At 37.2% G+C, this 19,822-nt stretch overlaps 1 protein-coding gene across 1 annotated transcript in view; it reads right to left on the bottom strand.

Annotated features, from left to right (window-relative positions):
• LOC143706076 (astrotactin-2-like) overlaps positions 1-6,991 on the bottom strand; it is a 79,502-nt gene extending 72,511 nt beyond the window's left edge. Inside the window, exons 1-2 of the mRNA XM_077197624.1 lie at positions 6,897-6,991; positions 2,329-2,433 (exon numbers count right to left, since the gene is read on the bottom strand). Coding sequence (XP_077053739.1) covers positions 2,329-2,433; positions 6,897-6,975 — 184 coding nt within the window. The 5' untranslated portion in view covers positions 6,976-6,991. The remainder of the gene's footprint in view (positions 1-2,328; positions 2,434-6,896) is intronic.
• Positions 6,992-19,822: the final 12,831 nt, after the last annotated feature.

Below are 19,822 nucleotides of genomic sequence, written 5' to 3'. Positions count from 1 at the left end.
AATAAATTAATATATATATATATATATAAATATTGTTCAGATTGAGCTGATCTGCAATGCGCTGGGAACTACGTCATCACGTTGAAAGGTCACGCTCGATGTCGCCGGCGGAAGTACCGCCCTACTGTTTACAAAGCGACTGTGCGACGGAGGATAGTTCAAATTGTATTGTATGTTGAATGACATATTTATGTCTTTGTGTCATATTATTGTTTAAAATGGTCCTCACGTGTGCGTATACTGGGTGTTTAAATCTTTTAAAACCTATTTTTTTTTTTCCGAGTGTGAACTTTCAACGTGATGATGTAGTTCCTGGTGTGTTGCAGATCAGCTAAATCCGAACAATTGTAGTTAAAAAGTATATATATATATACATATATATATATTTTTTGAAAATGACTTATCGTTTCACTAGATAAGCCCCTCCTACTCAGCTGCGATCGTGAAGCACTTCAAAGACCTTTGAAACTGTATTGATTTCGACTTCAAAACGCTGGTTGTCATTGAAGTCCATTACAGGTCCTTCTCAAAAAATTTGCATATTGTGATAAAGTTCATTATTTTCCATAATGTAATGATAAAAATTAAACTTTCATATATTTTAAATTCATTGCACACCAACTGAAATATTTCCGGTCTTTTATTGTTTTAATACTGATGATTTTGGCATACAGCTCATGAAAACCCAAAATTCCTATCTCAAAAAATTAGCATATCATGAAAAGGGTCTCTAAACGAGCTATTAACCTAATCATCAGAATCAACTAATTAACTCTAAACACCTGCAAAAGATTCCTGAGGCTTTTATCATTACTCAAAACCGCAATCATGGGTAAGACTGCCGACCTGACTGCTGTCCAGAAGGCCATCATTGACACCCTCAAGCAAGAGGGTAAGACACAGAAAGACATTTCTGAACAAATAGGCTGTTCCCAGAGTGCTGTATCAAGGCACCTCAGTGGGAAGTCTGTGGGAAGGAAAAAGTGTGGCAAAAAACGCTGCACAACGTGAAGAGGTGACCGGACCCTGAGGAAGATTGTGGAGAAGGACCGATTCCAGACCTTGGGGGACCTGCGGAAGCAGTGGACTGAGTCTGGAGTAGAAACATCCAGAGCCACCGTGCACAGGCGTGTGCAGGAAATGGGCTACAGGTGCCGCATTCCCCAGGTCAAGCCACTTTTGAACCAGAAAAGGTGGCAGAAGCGCCTGACCTGGGCTACAGAGAAGCAGCACTGGACTGTTGCTCAGTGGTCCAAAGTACTTTTTTCGGATGAAAGCAAATTTTGCATGTCATTCGGAAATCAAGGTGCCAGAGTCTGGAGGAAGACTGGGGAGAAGGAAATGCCAAAATGCCTGAAGTCCAGTGTCAAGTACCCACAGTCAGTGATGGTCTGGGGTGCCATGTCAGCTGCTGGTGTTGGTCCACTGTGTTTTATCAAGGGCAGGGTCAATGCAGCTAGCTATCAGGAGATTTTGGAGCACTTCATGCTTCCATCTGCTGAAAAGCTTCATTGAGATGAAGATTTCATTTTACAGCACGACCTGGCACCTGCTCACAGTGCCAAAACCACTGGTAAATGGTTTACTGACCATGGTATTAGTGTGCTCAATTGGCCTGCCAACTCTCCTGACCTGAACCCCATAGAGAATCTGTGGGATATTGTGAAGAGAAAGTTGAGAGACGCAAGACCCAACACTCTGGATGAGCTTAAGGCCGCTATCGAAGCATCCTGGGCCTCCATAACACCTCAGCAGTGCCACAGGCTGATTGCCTCCATGCCACGCTGCATTGAAGCAGTCATTTCTGCAAAAGGATTCCCGACCAAGTATTGACTATTGTGTGCATAACTGAACATAATTATTTGAAGGTTGACTTTTTTGTATTAAAAACACTTATTTTATTGGTCAGATAAAATATGCTAATTTTTTGAGATAGGAATTTTGGGTTTTCATGAGCTGTATGCCAAAATCATCAGTATTAAAACAATAAAAGACCTGAAATATTTCAGTTGGTGTGCAATGAATCTAAAATATATGAAAGTTTAATTTTTATCAATACATTATGGAAAATAATGAACTTTATCACAATATGCTAATTTTTTGAGAAGGACCTGTATTCGAAGAAAAATCCAAAAATGTTTTCCTCAAAAAACTTATTTTCTCTTCCACTGAGGAAAGAAAGACATGGATATCGTGGATGGCACTGGATTGAGTAAATTAGTAGGAAAGTTTAATTTTGAGGTGAACTAATCCTTTAAGTATAAATGCACTAAAAACATACATTAAGGAAGAGTATTCATAGGTTTGTTGTTAGTCTGTTTATGGTACCTGTGGACAAGGTGATGGCACTAAGCTTCACTCTATACAGGTTACTCCGCACTCTCCACTGTTGCATCATGGGATATCCCATGGCTTCACTGAACTGGGCATCTCCTGTAACACAAACATATATGCTGTTGAATAATGTCCCGCTTCGGCAACTTAAAAAGCTAAATTTCAGACATAAACTGTTTCCATGTGAATCAAAGAGGTCTTCCTCAAGGAGGTATTTACTGAAAAGCTGAATCCTTCATTGAGTCCCTATTGAAAAAGTAGTATGCTTAAAGTAGTATGGTTAAAGTAGTATGCTTAAAGTAGTATTCTTAATTGTATGTAATGTGCACTTGACGAAGTGTAATTCAAATCTTTAAACTGTACTTGCAGATTAATCTCTATATTTCAGAATTATTATGTTAACAAACATGTATTAATTTCTTCGGTGAGGTAATTGTTTTTTGCCTTGAATTAAAACAGTGTTTAAATTAATACATTTTAGGCTAACTGTAATGTGGACTCATTTTTAATGTGTGCATTTTCTGTAAAGCTGCTTTGAAACAATGTGTAATGTGAAAAGTGCTATACAAATAAATTAATTGAGTTGAATTATATATTGATTAAATAAAAGGCTACTTACTGTAAGTGAACTTAAAGAGAGTCTGTTTCTTAATACACTAAAGTAAACTTTTAAAAAGCATGCAATAGTTTGGTTGAATTTTTTGCAATTCAAATTCTGATTCTGATTATCGATTTCTGTTTTGATTCCAATATGGTAAAAAAAGTCAAACATTTAGATATCAAACATATTTATTCTGTCAAAACATTCTGTTGCAGCTGAATACCATAAACAAAAACCAGCACCCTAAAGAACAACTAACTAATAAACTAGACTATAGGCCTACTATTCTTTAATAATGTTTGGAATAAAAATGAGTAACAGTCAGTAATACAATAATAAGCTAATGATACACAAATAATTAAAATTAAAAATTAAACATACAATGAACAAAGTTCAGAAATTGAAATCAAATGTAAAATAACACTGCATTTTTTTCTTTTTATAAATAAAATATAGATTAATCCTTATTAAAGTTACAAAAGTTATTCAGTCAAGATTAGAGAGTGATTTTCTTTTTCTTTTGTTCTTTGATTACAGTAATGACGCAGACGACAGCAAATGTATAAGGCTGCTGTCACTTTAAGACCTAATGCATGGATCCAATATACTGTTACACATGCGTTTACTTTCTCAACTGTTTACGTTCACTTAAGACATAACCGACTGTGTTTACTAGGATATTTTGACATAGTTGTGTTTATCTTTGTTGTTCAAGCGCAAAAAGATGCAAAAGAGAATTCAATTCAATATTTGTGCACTATATGAGAGGTGGCTTTTTGTGCAGAGAAAACAGCACGCAACTGCCGAGATGAATTCTTGAATGGCTAAAAACAACATTCGGTTACACTTTATTTCTATAGTCCACTTTAGACATTCTACTAACTATAAGTAATTTTTCAACAACATGTCAACTAAATCTCAATAGAGTATGAGTAGACAGTAGTAGACTGTTAGGTTATGGTTAGGTGTTGGGGTTCGGGTTAGGAGAACAAGTTGACTAGTAGTCGCCAAGTTACTTATAGTTAGTAGAATATCTGTTGGGGGACCATCAAAATAAAGTGTTAACAGATATCAAGCATGCAGTCGACTAATAATCTAATGAGAGTTAGTTGACATGTAGTTGCAAAGTTACTTATAGTTAGTAAAATGTCTAAAGTGGACTATCGAAATAAAGTGTTACCCCACATTCAAATGTGCACACAGGGATCGTTAAAGGGTTAGTTCACCCAAAAATGAAAATTAAGTCATTAATTACTCACCCCCATGCTGTACCAACCCCGTAAGACCTTCGTTCATCTTCGGAACACAAATGAAGATATTTTTGATTAAATCTGAGAGGTGGATCACTGCTACATAGGCTGCCAGAGGGAATGAAACTTGACGGCCCAGAAAGTCATTAAAGAACATGTTTAAATATTCCATGTGCCTACAGTGGCTCAACTATAAGTTTATCAAGCGACGAGACTACTTTTTTCCCGAAAAAAAAAACATAATAACGACTTTATTCGACTATTCCTTTTCATTCCTTGTGGGCCTGAGACGAGAGTTCAAGAGATTTCCACGACGCATGCGCGAGAACTGAACAAGAAGTATTAGAAGAAGAACGTCCTCTTCTCAGTTCTCGCGCATGCGTCGTGGAAATCTCTTGAACTCTCGTCTCAGGCCCACAAGGAAGAAAAGGAATAGTCGAATAAAGTCGTTATTATGTTTTTTTTTCCGGGAAAAAAGTATTCTCGTCGCTTGATAAACTTATAGTTGAGCCACTGTAGGCACATGGAATATTTAAACATGTTCTTTAATGACTTTCTGGGCCGTCAAGTTTCATTCCCTCTGGCAGCCTATGTAGCAGTGATCCACCTCTCAGATTTAATCAAAAATATCTTCATTTGTGTTCCGAAGATGAACGAAGGTCTTACAGGGTTGGTACAGCATGGGGGTGAGTAATTAATGACTTAATTTTCATTTTTGGGTGAACTAACCCTTTAAGTGGGATAGAAATTTAAATTTTATAAAAAGTATCCGATTCCTTATCGTAAAGATAAGTTAGGTAAGGTATATAGATGTGTGGGAAGGTAAGTAGGGCTAAGCCCTGCCCGTTTAAAAAACGCTTTCAAGTTAACTGTCATGCTGCTTATTGTAAAAAGCGCTATATAAATAAAGGTGACTTGACTTGACTTATCCTATTTGTATGGTGTGAGATGACAGCAGCACCCTTAAAACATCACATCAGCCATATTACACTTCTATCTTCACACGCTGACAGACGCAATAATAGTTTAAATCTCATTAGGAACAGCTGCAGCAAAAACTGAGAGCCGTAATCAGCGTTAACATCTCTCCACTCTCAGTCCTGGAAAAGACAAGCTGTTATTGAATTAGCCACTTGTCATCCGAGTCCACATTTATGTGGAGTCCATTTGAAAGAACTGGAGTGAAAACAAATAAATGAGAAGACAGCTCTGAATTGGGAGTTGTGATCAAAAGTGATATGAGGGGGGAAATGAAAGCTTTCTGCACTACTGGTTTTCCTCTCTCATAGTCATTGAGACAGAGAGCAGCCGTCCACTGATCTGATGCTGCGATTGCTGTCAGTTCCTCACGCCATGTTTCATTTTAAAGGGGATTTATCATGAAAAACAGGAATTTACGAAATAATTTACCAAGGGAGAAAAAGAGCGTGAGAAAAGGACAAAAGTAAACCTTGACACATCAAGTCACCATGAAATCAATATTGACATTGTTCTATGGAATATTGCAGTATTTATTATAATTTGTCTGTGCACATCATTATTGTTTTAAACTCATATTCCTCGAAATCTTGATTCAAAGTAACTTCCCCTCCCTCTTGCAGCATCTCTTCTCTGATGACAAGGGCGGGGCTATAACCTGTCAATCACACGAGATCCACCAATAGCAAACCACAACCATCCAATCAATTCCCCACAGACAAAATCAAGCCCGCCCTAGATTTGTTCTTGTTCCGAAAGTCGTTTCATTCGAATAAACATCACAATAAGGAAGAAAAGACGATCGCAACCAGGGGCGTCGCTAGGCCCTTTCTAGGGGGGCTTCAGTATTAGGCATAAGATCAATTATGAATGTGTAGCCTACATATTGTGAATACATTTAATAAACTTAATTACCAAGCTTTAGTAGCCTTCAGTAAATAAACGCGTCTGAGAAAATGATTCATAGGCAAAATCAACCTATCAGTTGACCCTATGTTTACTTTCTTCACTGACAGACAAAAATGAAAAGCCTATATCAGTCAAAGCTCAGCTTTAGGAGGGGAAGAGACAGGCAAGATAAAAACAAAGAGAAAAAAACTGTGATGCTGATGAGGAGAGGAAAATAATCAGCTGCCCACTGACATGGTTTTAAAGCTGAAATCAAAATTTTCTCGGGGAAACCCAGAACACCCCTATCTGCCCTACATCACATTTGGGACCACAGTGATTATAAAACCCTGCCTTTGCATGGTAATGAAACTGGTTAATAGTGAGCATTAGATCCTAAACTAAAGTGTTACCTTTTTTTATATATATATATTTTTTTAAATCATTCTCTCATTGGGGCCTTAGCCACCCTAAAATGAAAAGCCTAGTGATGCCCCTGATCGCAACTCATGCTGACTTTAACCTTTTTTCCCATTCTGTGCAAATCAGAGTTGTAAAAATGACAGCAATACAGAAGCCATCTGTTTTAGAACTATAAAACTAATCACATACAGTCTTGTTTGTTTTCACCATCCATCTTATTAAAAACTAGAGATGCCAAGCCTGTATGAATTAATAGGCCTAAAAAGGAGTCACAGACATCTTCTCTTAACAATTGTTTATATAACTAGCTTGTGACATTATAAGTGGACCTCAGAGGAAAGCCTGTGAAAGTGTAAATAGGATGCGTTTAAAGCCCTGATCCCTCAGAGGACGTGATAAATGAGCTGACGATGAAGATTCACCTGAGAGCAGCTGCAGATTGGGCAGAGGCTCTGACAAAACTCCTCGACACTGTTCTTCCACCGGCAGAGGAATCACCATTAACCCGTCGGCCAGCTGAGGAAAATCCTTGATGAAGTTATTATCCCTGAAATACAAGCATAAATCGGCGTAAAACATCAGACAGATATTAGACAGGTGTGTTGCTGGTGAGTTAGAATCATTATATTTCTTATTGAAACATTTTGTAAGGAATATATTGAAGAGCGCTTATGTGTTGTTGTTGTTGTTGTTGTTGTTGTTTTATAAGCAAAAGTCTTCATTAAGACACAACCAGAAATATGATTTAATAGCTATTTCCTAAGTTAGATGCAGGTTTCTCATTCCTGACAGCATTTTATTCGCCTGATTAATTTGTCCATGCAGTCTAAGATGATTCCTAAACATTTGAATCCATTTTCCAGAATAGAAAAACCTCATATCGACAAAAAATCCAGAAAGCTAACAAACAGGGCCATGAAAAGGTCACGAGAACAGACACCAACATTGTCATCACATGCCAGGACAATACAAAAGAGTATAATGTAACAAAGATTCGCTTGCTCTGACATGTTGGTTAGGGTGTGTGTGTGTGTGTGTGTGTGTGTGTGTGTGTGTGTGTGTGTGTGTGTGTGTGTGTGTGTGTGTGTGTGTGTGTGTGTGTGTGCGTGTGAGTGTGTGTGTGTGTGTTTGTTTGTTTGTTTGTTTGTGTGTGTGTGTGGGGGGGGGGGGGCAATTAAGAATGAAAAAAAGAGAAACAGCTGATCATCTTTGATTTAAATTGAAATGGCAGATGAGTAAATGCCAGCATATTGTTATCCACCTGTGTGTCTTATTACAGTTATATTCTATCACTCTTGAGATACTGAGAGACATTTTGAAAAGGAGACAGTGATTGTTGTGGGATTTTCATGTTCTTGACAATGAAGTGTAATTAGCCACCAATTAAATTCCCTCTCCAAACACTTCATCTATTCAATTGAGATTTCTACAAGAAACTTCAATAGCAAACAACACTTTCATTAATATCAGTATGAGATATGCCCTAAATGCGTAGTCAATTATTATAAAACCAGAAAAGTTCCATAGCTGTTGTAAAATGAAGATTAAACACCAGTGACGTCACAATTTTTTTTTTTCGCTCAAAACACATTTTTTTCTTAGTGTTAAGAACATTTTAATGATCTAAATAACTATTTTCTACCATAAAGATCCTCTTGTGCAATTGAAAGCTTCCATGGATTTTGAAGGTTCAAAAAAATAATCTTTATTTTGAAAAGTGTACAGAAACAATGATGTTCTCTTCTGAGTTATACTCTAATACTAATCCAAATCAAACTAAAGAAAAATCGTGAACTGTGGTTAATTCACATCCGTGTCAAGGGGCGACTCTAAAATTGATTTGGAGTGAATACTTATTACCCACCTTCACGATCTGTGCCTGTTTTCATTATTCATGTACAATAGTCAATAATCACAGATGTCTTCAAAAACCTGCTGCTAATTGAGTGCCATTATAATAATAGAGTGTATATTTACACTAAGTGCAAAACGCCCACCTAGTTGGCAAAGGCTATTTACACTAACTCCGCACACCAATGTTTAAGGTGCAAATATCTACCATATTTGCACTAAGTATAAATAGCATCTAACTACTATTTAAACGTAGTGAAAAGAAAATACTGCTCATTTCACTGAGTGTAAATAGCCTCTGATTTATTATAATGTGGGCCCTTTGAAACAAAGTGCATCTGAATGTGCAACTGATTTCATTTCTACATGCTTCTTTCCAGACATGTCCTTCCTGTCCTCATATCAAGGCTTTCCTCAAGACACAAACTGGCAACGGGAAGAATATGATTCTTGGTATAAGTACAATATGCTAGAGTACTCATTAAGCAAAGACTCTTTTTAATTACGCTTGGAGACATTTCTATTTTTCAGTTGACTCAGAATCAGTTTTCACATCCACAACTGGCTTTTCTAGATTGGAAGAAAGCCAATTTAAATTATGAAATTATGAGTAGCACTAAACACTTTGTGTAAATAAACATAAATCTCTGTTACCTTAAATTATATGTTTATCTCTGTAAAGCTGCTTTGAAACAATCCACATTGTTAAAAGCGCTATATAAATGAGGATGACTTGACTTGACTTGACTTGATAAGTGCCATTTCAACCTTTGCAGTGTAAAGATGTTTTTTGTAGATGTTGATAGAACCTTATCGGTAACAGTCTATAGTTTTCTGAGTGGTTGAAGTAATTGGTTTCACTTTATTTTGATGGTCCCTTTAACACATTCTGTTGTCTATAAGTAACATTGCACCTTCATGTCTACTAACTCTCATTAGATTATTAGTAGAGTATTAGTAGACTGGTAGGGTTAGGGTTAGAATAAGTTGACATGTAGTTGCAAAGTTACTTATAGTCAACAGAATGTTCAAAAGGGACCATCAAAATAAAGTGTTACCGAGTAATGTTAAATTTAAGTATTTGACACAAAAGACTCTTTTAAAAATAAAGGTTCCAATGGAACATTGGGCCGATGGACCCCCCCCCCCCCGCGTTTCCATGGTGACGCTTCATGCTTGGTACGTGATTCACCACAGCCAAAATAGCAGTATGAAAGATGAAGCGCTTTTATTTATGAATATTAACAAACTTGCTTACCATGTCATCAACTATCTTCTATTCCGATTCTCAAATATGTGTAAGTGAGTTTTGTTTTGTTGTGTAAAAAACCTTTATAAATGATCTTGATCTGTAACGTGAGATGGGCGGGCGCCGTCATGTTTGTTGGATTCCTGTCTGCTGGATTTATTACAGCGCGTGAATTCATCAGTTTCTCCCGAAATAAATGAAAGTGGCCGGTGAACTGGGGGAAAAATAGAGTTGACTTTATAGATATTTACACTGTGTGTCTGATATGAATAAAAACCGTCGGCAAATATATTTGAATGGTTTGTTAAATTGCTGCTTCCATAGACACCATTGTGTATTTTACAGACTATAAATGTATTGTTTTGCTATAAATTATATGTATTTAAATGTCTGAAACACATCAGCTGATGAGATATAGAGGAAAATATCTAGTGGAAAATGTTCATTCCACGACCCCCCCCCCCCCCCCCCCCCCAATATCATCGTCCATCGCGATGTTTCACTATAGACATCGTCTGATACCAAATTGGTAGACATCGCCCAACCGTATTCCAAATGGGTGTTTTGGCATCAATGTTATAAGCCCCTTTCACACAACGCGTTGATCCCGGGAAATTGCCGGGAAATTGCCAGAACACCTTCTGTGTGAACGCAAACACGACCCGGGATCGATGCCGGGTTGGGACCTAGTAACATTGCCGGGATCAGTCCTGGAACGCACGCTGTGTGAACAAAAGCCGTAATCAATGCCGTATCGCAATGATGACGCTGAAGTGAAGTGAAAGCAGGCTAGTGAAACGGTACGTAATGCGCTAGTTTATGATCGAATCAGAGGAAAAAATGCACACCGAGGTCATAAGCAAACTATACCGATGTCACGTGTCTTTACGAGATTTTTACGGGTTGTGTGTGAACACAGTGAAAATCACTGGCAGTGTGAATGAACCAAAATCAAACGAATCCGGGTCAAATCCCGGGTCACTTTATCCGTGTATTTTCCTGAATCTCTGTGTGAATGGGGCTATAGAAGAACCATTTTTGGAAGAACCTTTCAATCAACAGTTCTTAAAAAAAAAAAAAAAAGTTCTTAGTGTGAAGAACATTCCTAAAATTTGTAAGAACCCTCTTCCACTATAAAGAACCTTTTGTGTAATGGAAAGGTTCTATGGATGTTAAAGGTTCTTCATGGAACCATCAATGCCAATAAAGAACCTTAAGTGTGGTAACCTTCAACAGGATACTTGTAAACCCATGCTCTGCCTTAGCGACTTAGCGAGAGCTGTGAATCTTGTTGAAACATATGCTTGACATGCTGCAGTAGTACAAACATTAGACCTTTTTGAGAACATGTGAAAAAGGGTAGAGGAACTGCCTGTAAAATGCCAAGTTAGTTTGGAAAAAGTGGAAAAAGGCAGCAGGTTATGTGAATCCGTAATTACTTTCTGGTGCACATAGAGAAATCTTGGGTGACAAGGAAGCCTCTAGGAAAGCATTTATTATATCCAGTGATTGACTCATTCATGGGTGAGAGGCAAAGTCGTCTCTCTAACAGAAATGGTGAAATTGGACAGAATTCAAGCAGTTTTCCCTAAAAGCAGCACTTTCTTGCATGAAGAATCTTTTTCTCATTTACTGCCAATTTTTAGTCAAATATTAAAGATTTTAAAAACATGTGTTTTATTCAGACCAGAGGAAAGGAACGGGGGAAAATAGACTTCTTTCATTGAATTTGTACTATTTCTGGAACAACTTAAGGATGTTGTGAATTTTCAGGCTGTGTAAGCCTTTCCTTTCCGTTCAACTGAAGACTCTTGATTTGTAACTTAAGGCTGAAAGGGTTTTGTTTAGGATCCAGTGGCGTAGCGTCTGGGCATGCAGGGTATGCACGTGCAAATGGGCCCGGGCGATTTGGGGGCCCGCCACCCAATAGAACGAGGGCATGTATTAATAATTCATGGCCTCAATAAATAAATATATTTTTGTATGCATGTCATGTGCAGTAATTTCTCTGCAATTTCTTGTGTGCATGTGTTTTTTTTTTTTGCACCCCGTGGCTGCCGTGGAACTACCCCGTCATTTTTTTAATGACGCCACACTTCGAGCAAACGCTGCATAGCGCCAAATTAAAAAAAAGAAAACAGTGTGTGAGAGGATATTGTTGCTTCAGCGGAGCGCTCATTTTTTAAAACTGAAGCTAATAAAAAAAAAATTGCGGAGCACCATGTCAGAATCCAACTAAAATTAGTGAGTCGGTTTGTGCTTTTACATTGGGCTGCTGTGTCACAATCGTTTGTATGCACTGACTGAGCCTTGGTTATATTAGACTTTTTTGTTGTTCCGTTTTGGTTGTGAAAAGTTGTAGGGTAGTGTCTTTTTTATGGTATTGTTTGGTATGGTATTTTCTTATGCTACAGTGAACGTCTACAAATGTCTCTTCGATGAACTTGGAGGGCGGGGTTAGGGCGGCCAATATACATTTTTTTTTGCATATGGGGCCGGGACTGACTTGCTACGCCACTGTTAGGATCCATGATGTGAAAATAGAGAGTTTAAGCATATACAACAATATATGAGAGCACAGGGAAATATGACTTGGGCAAACAATAAAAAAAACAACAACAACAAACAAGCAATGGCCACAATATGAAGAATCAATCCAAGCTGTAAACTCAAACAGGGAGAGTTCAGGGCATGGAGGCTCAGACCAAAACACAAAAAAATCCACTGAAAAATCCAAGCCAAGATCAGAGCATAAAAACAAATTCAGTCCAAGACAAACAGGAGAGATCATGTCCAAAAGGGATCTAGGGTCAAAACACAGACAAACCAATAACACATAAAAAAATTGTATATGCATGCAAAGACAAAACAAAAGTTCAGACTGAGGTTAGAAAGCTTTGTGCTTAAAAAAGTCAATTAGCCAAATGGGAAACAGCCTAAAATTACATGGAGGTGGTGCTCGAGAGAAGCCAGAGATTGTCATGAGTATTGAGTCAGGATGGGCAAAATTATTAAATATGGACGAGTTTGACAGATTCGTCAAATAGCAGCCAGACACATCAGAAGTGATTCATAAACATTATTATGAAGAGACGGCACCAACTCCTGACAGGACTTCAGATGACGCAAAATCTGAATCAACATACACCAATGCGACAATCCTATGTCATAATCGTTTGTGACAAACAAGTAAATTACTTCAATGAGTTCATTGTTTCTGCCTTAAATTATTACATTGTTTAAATTCATTTTTTTTTGCATACATTATTAAATTGTTTAATACTTTTTTAGCTAACTGTGATTTATATATGCACATTTCTGAAATACATAACTTAATAACTACATAATAAAATTGTAATGTTGACGTATGCATTTTCTGTAAAGCTGCTTTGAAATGATGTGTATTGTGAATTAAACAGAATTAAATTGAATTGAATTGAAAAAAAGGAGGAATTAGGATGCTCCTGTTCTTAAGTATTGGTCCATGTGAACACATGCCATGAGTTCCTCATTTTTAAGACACTCTGAAGTTAAAAGAATCTCAGCTTTTCAAAACGCATCTCAAGACACCTGTGTTTTGTTCCATTCCACTGTGTTTCTTTTGTTGACGTCTTACCCGGATCTCAGTGAACCCATAGATGAAGTGATCCATGATCCTCTTTGATGGTTAGAAGAGTCTCCTGGTTAAACTTCAGTTTGATCATAAATTATTCCAGCAAACGTTCCGGCATGATTTGGTCTACAACTGAATGATTTGTTCTACTGACAGTCCAGGGAAAATGTAAAACCTCGAGAGTTCAAATAAGTCCGTTTTTCATTCTTTTTCTTGACTGTCCAAATTGAGCATCTCTAGTGACACACAGAGTAGTAGTATATATGAGACGCCTTTGAAGTTGTTTGTTTCAATCATAACCATCACTTTTGAAAGGAAAGGCAGAATCTGCTGTTCCTTCTGTCTGTGTTTCATCTTTTATCTATTACAATCAATAGTACAGGAATCTTCCAGAGACACAGTGAAGCACGGCCTCAATGCAGACGGTCAAGGTTTTGCAGATCATCACCCGCTGGAAGAGACACCATCAAAACTACAACATCTGCCTCCGAAAACATCTCTCTTCATTGACGGGCTTTCAATAATCCAACCTCCAAATTCTGATAAAAAGTTATTGTGAATATAACATTCAAATATCATAGCATATCATATTATAGTAGACGTTTTTCCGTTTTGGAGGGTCCTTATATGCATGAATTTGACATATCTTTAAGCCTTTGAGATTAATGCTCATTTTCCTGCAACTCTGGAGTAATTAGCAAGAAAAGGGCTAAGTTGACCAGATTTGAATTAGTTACTCACAGAAAACAACAACAACAGACTCACACAGACAGAACGTAAAACAAAATATAAAAAAGACACATCCCTCAATGTTTCCTCTTCAGCAAAAATACATCAGTTTTCACTTTCGTTGTGAAATAAAGCACCAACACTATAAATTAAAGATTTATTGAGCACTTTAGTTCTTCAAATGTGGACAATCTCAGAAGGATGAACAAATAATGTTTTCGGTCATCACATTAAAAATAACATTTGAAGTGCTGGAAAAAGATTGTGTGTCTTATTATAGACACTGTGTTTCTTATTCCATCATTCCCATTAGCATCAAGTTTTTATTGAAATCAGTTAAACTGGTTTATTCCCAAATTAGGTAAGTGTGATAACTGCATTAAAATACAAATACAACATTATTAAGTCAACCATTGATGGTTTTGTGTCGATGTACAGCTAACAGTTCACTGGAAATGCCCAAGCTGGCTTAAAACCGTATGGTCAACTGGTCAAGTCAATATGGTCAAGTCATACTTGCTCTTTCTAGCAGATCTAGTGTGCCAAGACCAAACCTATGTACATTCAATTTACATTAATACAATGTTTTACTGTTATCCCGACAGTTGTCATGACTGAATTATGTGTATGCAACAATGCAAACTGACCAGTAGATGTCACACCATTGTTAAGTTGACCTGCAACTATAAATTATTATTATTTTTTCTCTCATTCTGTCTGCCTATCTTTCCATTTGTTCTGCATTTCAAAGTGATTTTCATTAGAATAGAGTCTAAACCACAAGAGTCAGATGTAGTCAATCAGGACACGCTTTACTGGAAGAGCTTGATGAACCTCAAGGGCAGATCAGAGAGGGAGGCCACAATATAAAGATTACTTACTCGCTCTCACACAAATCTATCGATTACCAAATTAAATCACCCTGAGTCTGACCCGCAGAGAGCCAGTCAGCCTAGCAGATGTTCACAAATAAAAGTCGGAGAGTATGGATTTTTCTCCTAAATAACACTCTGTCCTTGTCACCAGAGTAAGCCTTTTTATTAAATATTTTATTTACACTAAGAGGAGCCACATTTTTCTAATTCTGCCACAAAGCGACAAGTTTCACTGAGCAGGCAAAGTGTTAAATGTGCTGACTTTATTAAGACTAACTGGTGTTCTTGTGTTTCTGTGGAGGTAATAAACTCAAGGGGCGATAGGTGATAGACTCACCTCCAAACGTCTGTGCAATTAAATCAGTTTTATTATTAAGATGGCTATCTGAAAACATACTAACTGCAAACATAACTCATGTCAATAACTTGCTCGGCAACATTTTCGTCAAACAATTGACCCTCCGCTAAGCCCCGCCCTCCATAGTTACTGTTGCTACGCCTGACAAGCTTTCGTGCATGGCACGTCTATTACAGTGTGTATGCACCGGTGTAAGACATTCCCAATGAGATAATTAGTCATTTTTGGCGAACATGTGAAATATCTGAGAGAGCAAGACAAAGGGGACTGGAGTGTGCATTCGAGGGATATATCCACGACATAATATGCAACCGATTAGAGAATAATTTCAAACAGCTATGTTCGTGAACAGCAGGGTAGTGAAATGTGAAAATAATCTAATAATTATAAATCAAACAGTTTATCCATAAATCTTGTGGAATAACACTAACACCGGGAGAGCCGCGATCGGATTGGGTTAAAGTCACTCAGTCAGGGGTAGTAGGCCGTCGATTAACAACATGCTAAAATATATTTTAAAGTATGTCAGTGAGCCTCCGTTTTGTCTTTAATCTTCTTATTTTACGTTCAAATATATGCATTATGAACAAAGAACTGTCATTATTTCCAAGCAATATGTGTTTTTGTTAATCCTGTGGACATGTAGTTGTGAATGGGGTCTCCTAAACTGCTGATCCACGCACATCATTTCTCCCCGTGGCTTTTAATTTTTCGGGAAGGAAAAAAAATCGACTCCCCGTCCAAACTTTTAGGATAGCGGGTATCAGATTTGCACAATCCATACGCACAACGCTTCGGCATGTTTCCCTCGCTCGAAAGAGCTTGCAAGACCTCCCGCGCCTAGTTACGGTTGCTAAGACACGATTGGCCAGTGGCGGTTTTCAGGCGTGGCTTAGCGAAGGGTCAATTGCTCAGCCATGACAGTAGCTGACTTGAGAAAGGAAACTACTCATGACATACATTATTAGTAGTGTTATTGTTATTATTATTTTCTATGAGAAAATGAAATGTTCTTCAGAAGAAGAGATACTGGTTTCCACAACCATAAGCAACACATTCCCATAATTAATAGGGCCTACTACATAATGAGTTTCCATAGAAACCAACAGCATTCACAATATTTAATAAGTGCAAAGGTGATCAAATTCTGTAGAAGTATGTTGCCGCAGTAACTGAAAATCAATCAGAAGTGCCATATGGCAATATTATGGTAACTACAACCAGCAAGATGTGTAACATCTTCCATGAACCGCAATAAACTCAAAAGCCTGTAAATCACTTCAATTTCTGTATTTATTTATCATACTGCGTATTCATCTGGAGTCAAATGCACTATATCCACCCAAGCTTAAATACTGTAACTTCAGTGATTAATTTTCCAGGATTAAAGGAAATTAATATGAAAGCTACCAATGACTGGCAATTAAGCTGAGCTGGAACTAATGATGGGAATATAATGTAGTGATTTCCTTGAATTCTCCAGTCTGACAAATGGGCTTTAAAACACAACAATCACACACTAGAGTGTCTTTCATCTTCTATTTACTTGAAACTGAAGACTCACAGCGCGGTCTCTAGGTACATCTCATCATAAACTCACAGCTGATAAAACACTTTCTGACTCTGTTACCGGAAGATCCTCTCATCTTCCTGTTGTTTGCTTACTCTCAACGGAGATAATACTCAAATATAGACTTCATATGAATTCCACTCCTTTACACCAAAGTACACAGTTATTATATAAACATATCATTTTATGAATATTTGTGTCAGTCAAAAATGCTTTGTGAATGCAATCTATGATTTAAAACAAATCATTTCAATTTCTCAACAGATTGTAAAATTGATGGTGATTGAAGTGATTGTTTTATGTTTTAATATGGCATATGGACATGATACAAGGACATGGAAATGTGGATATATAAAGGTAGAGAGAGGTCATATTTGCAGTAATGGAAATAAAATAAAATCTCATGAAAACATGTGCATGTCATTTACACCACAAAAAAAAAGATAGAGTAGAAGAAGAAAGAAAGCTTATTTTTTGGACAATTAGGATATGTTTTGCATTTTAAAATGATTTATTAATAAATTAATAAATTGTTATTCTCATTAGAGTCTTATTACTGTAAAACATTATTATTAGTATTATTATTTACTGTGAATTTAAATAAATTATTTAATACAATGATTATTATCCTCTATTATCCTTAACATCCTCTACAATTTCAATAATATATAATTATTTTGTATAATTCTCTAAAACAAATGTCCAACAGTGTGTGTTTGAGGGCATGTTTGGTTGTGTATGCAGGTCACTGCTCAAAAGAGACCAAACAAAATGTGTGTCTGGTAGGGAATGACTCGTGAATCTTGAATATATTCAGGACTCGAGAGTCTTCATTACTACATCCAGCTCCTGGTTTGTAATACTCTGGGCAGTTTCACAGCGTGTTTAGCACCCAGTGGATTTTCTGCTCTAATTGTGAGATGTCAAGCCGATATCATATGAAAAACAACAGTTTGCAACAGTGTAAACATGCAGGTTTGCACTAAACAGGAACCAGTCAATTCTACTCTAATCAACAAACCAACTGCAACCAACTTACAAACATGTATATTTACATATATACACAGCAATTTATATTCCATACTCATCTAAATGGAGACATTCCATAGACTTTTTATTGTTTTTATATACAGCCAGTTATTCATTCTATAGCTCAACCTCACACTCTAACCCTACATTTCTGCATTTACCATTACATTTTTTTTTTTTTTTTTTTTACTGAAGCTTTATACAGTTTTTACAAATGAGGACGTTCCCAAAATGGGGTTGTCAGATTCGATAGATGAATCCAAGACGGCAACATAGTGTCGGCCCAGATCCGGTCCACATCTGGTACGTGTGGAATCCATATGTACCAGATGTGGACCGGATCTGGGCCGACACTATGTCGCTGTCTGGGATGGATGGATAGATGGATAGATATATAGATTCTATTATTTTTCCACACTGAACAAATCACACATGGCACGACAACAAACTGTGTTCAGTTGCTTTTGCATGTTCATGAAACTGTAGTAACTTTGTGCAACTGCTCAGATGTCTAATTATACACAAGAGTAAGGCCAGATTTGAATGTATGAATGCAAACACAGTGTATGAATGTTGGGAATTTCCCTAGAATATAAGGTTGCCATCAAAAATACTTCCTGAAGGATGTAAAGAACTAATCCACACTCTCTCGTACAATCAATCAGCTTTGTTGCAAACCAATGTCAAGTCTCATTAGTGTTAGTGCTAAAGGATCTATAACACAATGTCGGATGGCTTTGGTTATTTGATAAAACAGACAGGCTATCTTCTGTTAGCAGAGATCTATTAAAGTGACTGCATCTAACACAACAACCATCAAAATTACTTGCAATTTATGAGTGAAAACTATTAGTACACCAATTTTACTTTCAGCGTGTATACTCTTTCAAACACTGATTTGTGTGAGCTGATGTTGTCCATTCTCATTTATACCACTAGAGGGACAACTTCCACTGTACAAATCTACAGAACACCATTTGTGTTTATAGCCTGTTCTACAATTCATTCAAAGTAGAGTTTCCCCGTTCTCAAAGAACACGGCTGTTTTCAATCAAGGTTAATAGCGAGTGAAATGCCAAATAAACGCATGTCTGTTCAATATTAGACAACATTAGGTTTTATGACAACCCGATCTTAAAAACTCTGAATGGCAGACATGCGTCCTTCAAACAGGCATATTGCATTGTGCAAAATGAAATGCAATGATGTGAAGTGATTGTCATAAACATGATATTTCATATTCAGAGAATTTCAGAACCCGTCATTTGTTCTGAGCCGCCTGCTCAATTGACCTGTAAAGTGACTTACAAATACATAGAGCTGATATTCCTTGTTCTTTTGCATGCAAACTCCCTGCCCCACTAAATAATGACATATTTCTAAAACAGCCCACCTCGCCTGCTCACACATGATGAGAAAAATCAGGACAAAATATGAGAATAAATGAGACAAATGACTCATCACTGCTCCTGAAATATGTCTCTGGCTGTGCAAGCGTATGTGCTAATACTGAACTATACCTAATGCAACAGGACACGTTGCTCTTCCTCTTGTGTTTTGAGTTTCAGTGGGAGTTACACAATACACAAGTGATACATAAAGCAATAAATACACACTTAAGTCCATCTGTGTGTGGAAAATGAGGCATTCGTTCAGTCAAACTATAAAACTGTACATCCCACTTATTGAAACAAACCATGAAAACAACAATTTGTTTTAAAAACATTGATATAACTCAGATGCCAAAGAAGATAATACAAAACGAGCATTTGTGTACAGATTCCTAAACACTTCTTGTGCCTGGAAATTGCTGTCCTGTTCACTGGGTTGCACAACTGTAATGTGAGGTAATGTGTCACTAATAGAAACAGGGATGCCAGCAACACCAATGCCATGGGTTTGACTCGCAGGGAATGCATGAACTGAAACAAACATGTAGCGTCTGCCAAATGCGTACATTTAAATGCATTAATAAATTCAATAATGTGTATTTCAGACAAATGCATTTTGTGCTGGAGCTGTCATTGCATTGTTAAGCCAGATTCACAACGCCAGCGACTTTGTTGCTGCATGT

This window comes from Siphateles boraxobius, unplaced genomic scaffold, assembly GCF_051911475.1.
Source record: "Siphateles boraxobius isolate OS27281-9 unplaced genomic scaffold, OSU_SipBor_1 406, whole genome shotgun sequence".
NCBI classification, from domain to species: Eukaryota; Metazoa; Chordata; class Actinopteri; order Cypriniformes; family Leuciscidae; genus Siphateles; species Siphateles boraxobius.
Note: the sequence above shows the minus strand (reverse complement) of the source record. Positions and strands in the feature narration are given on the sequence as shown.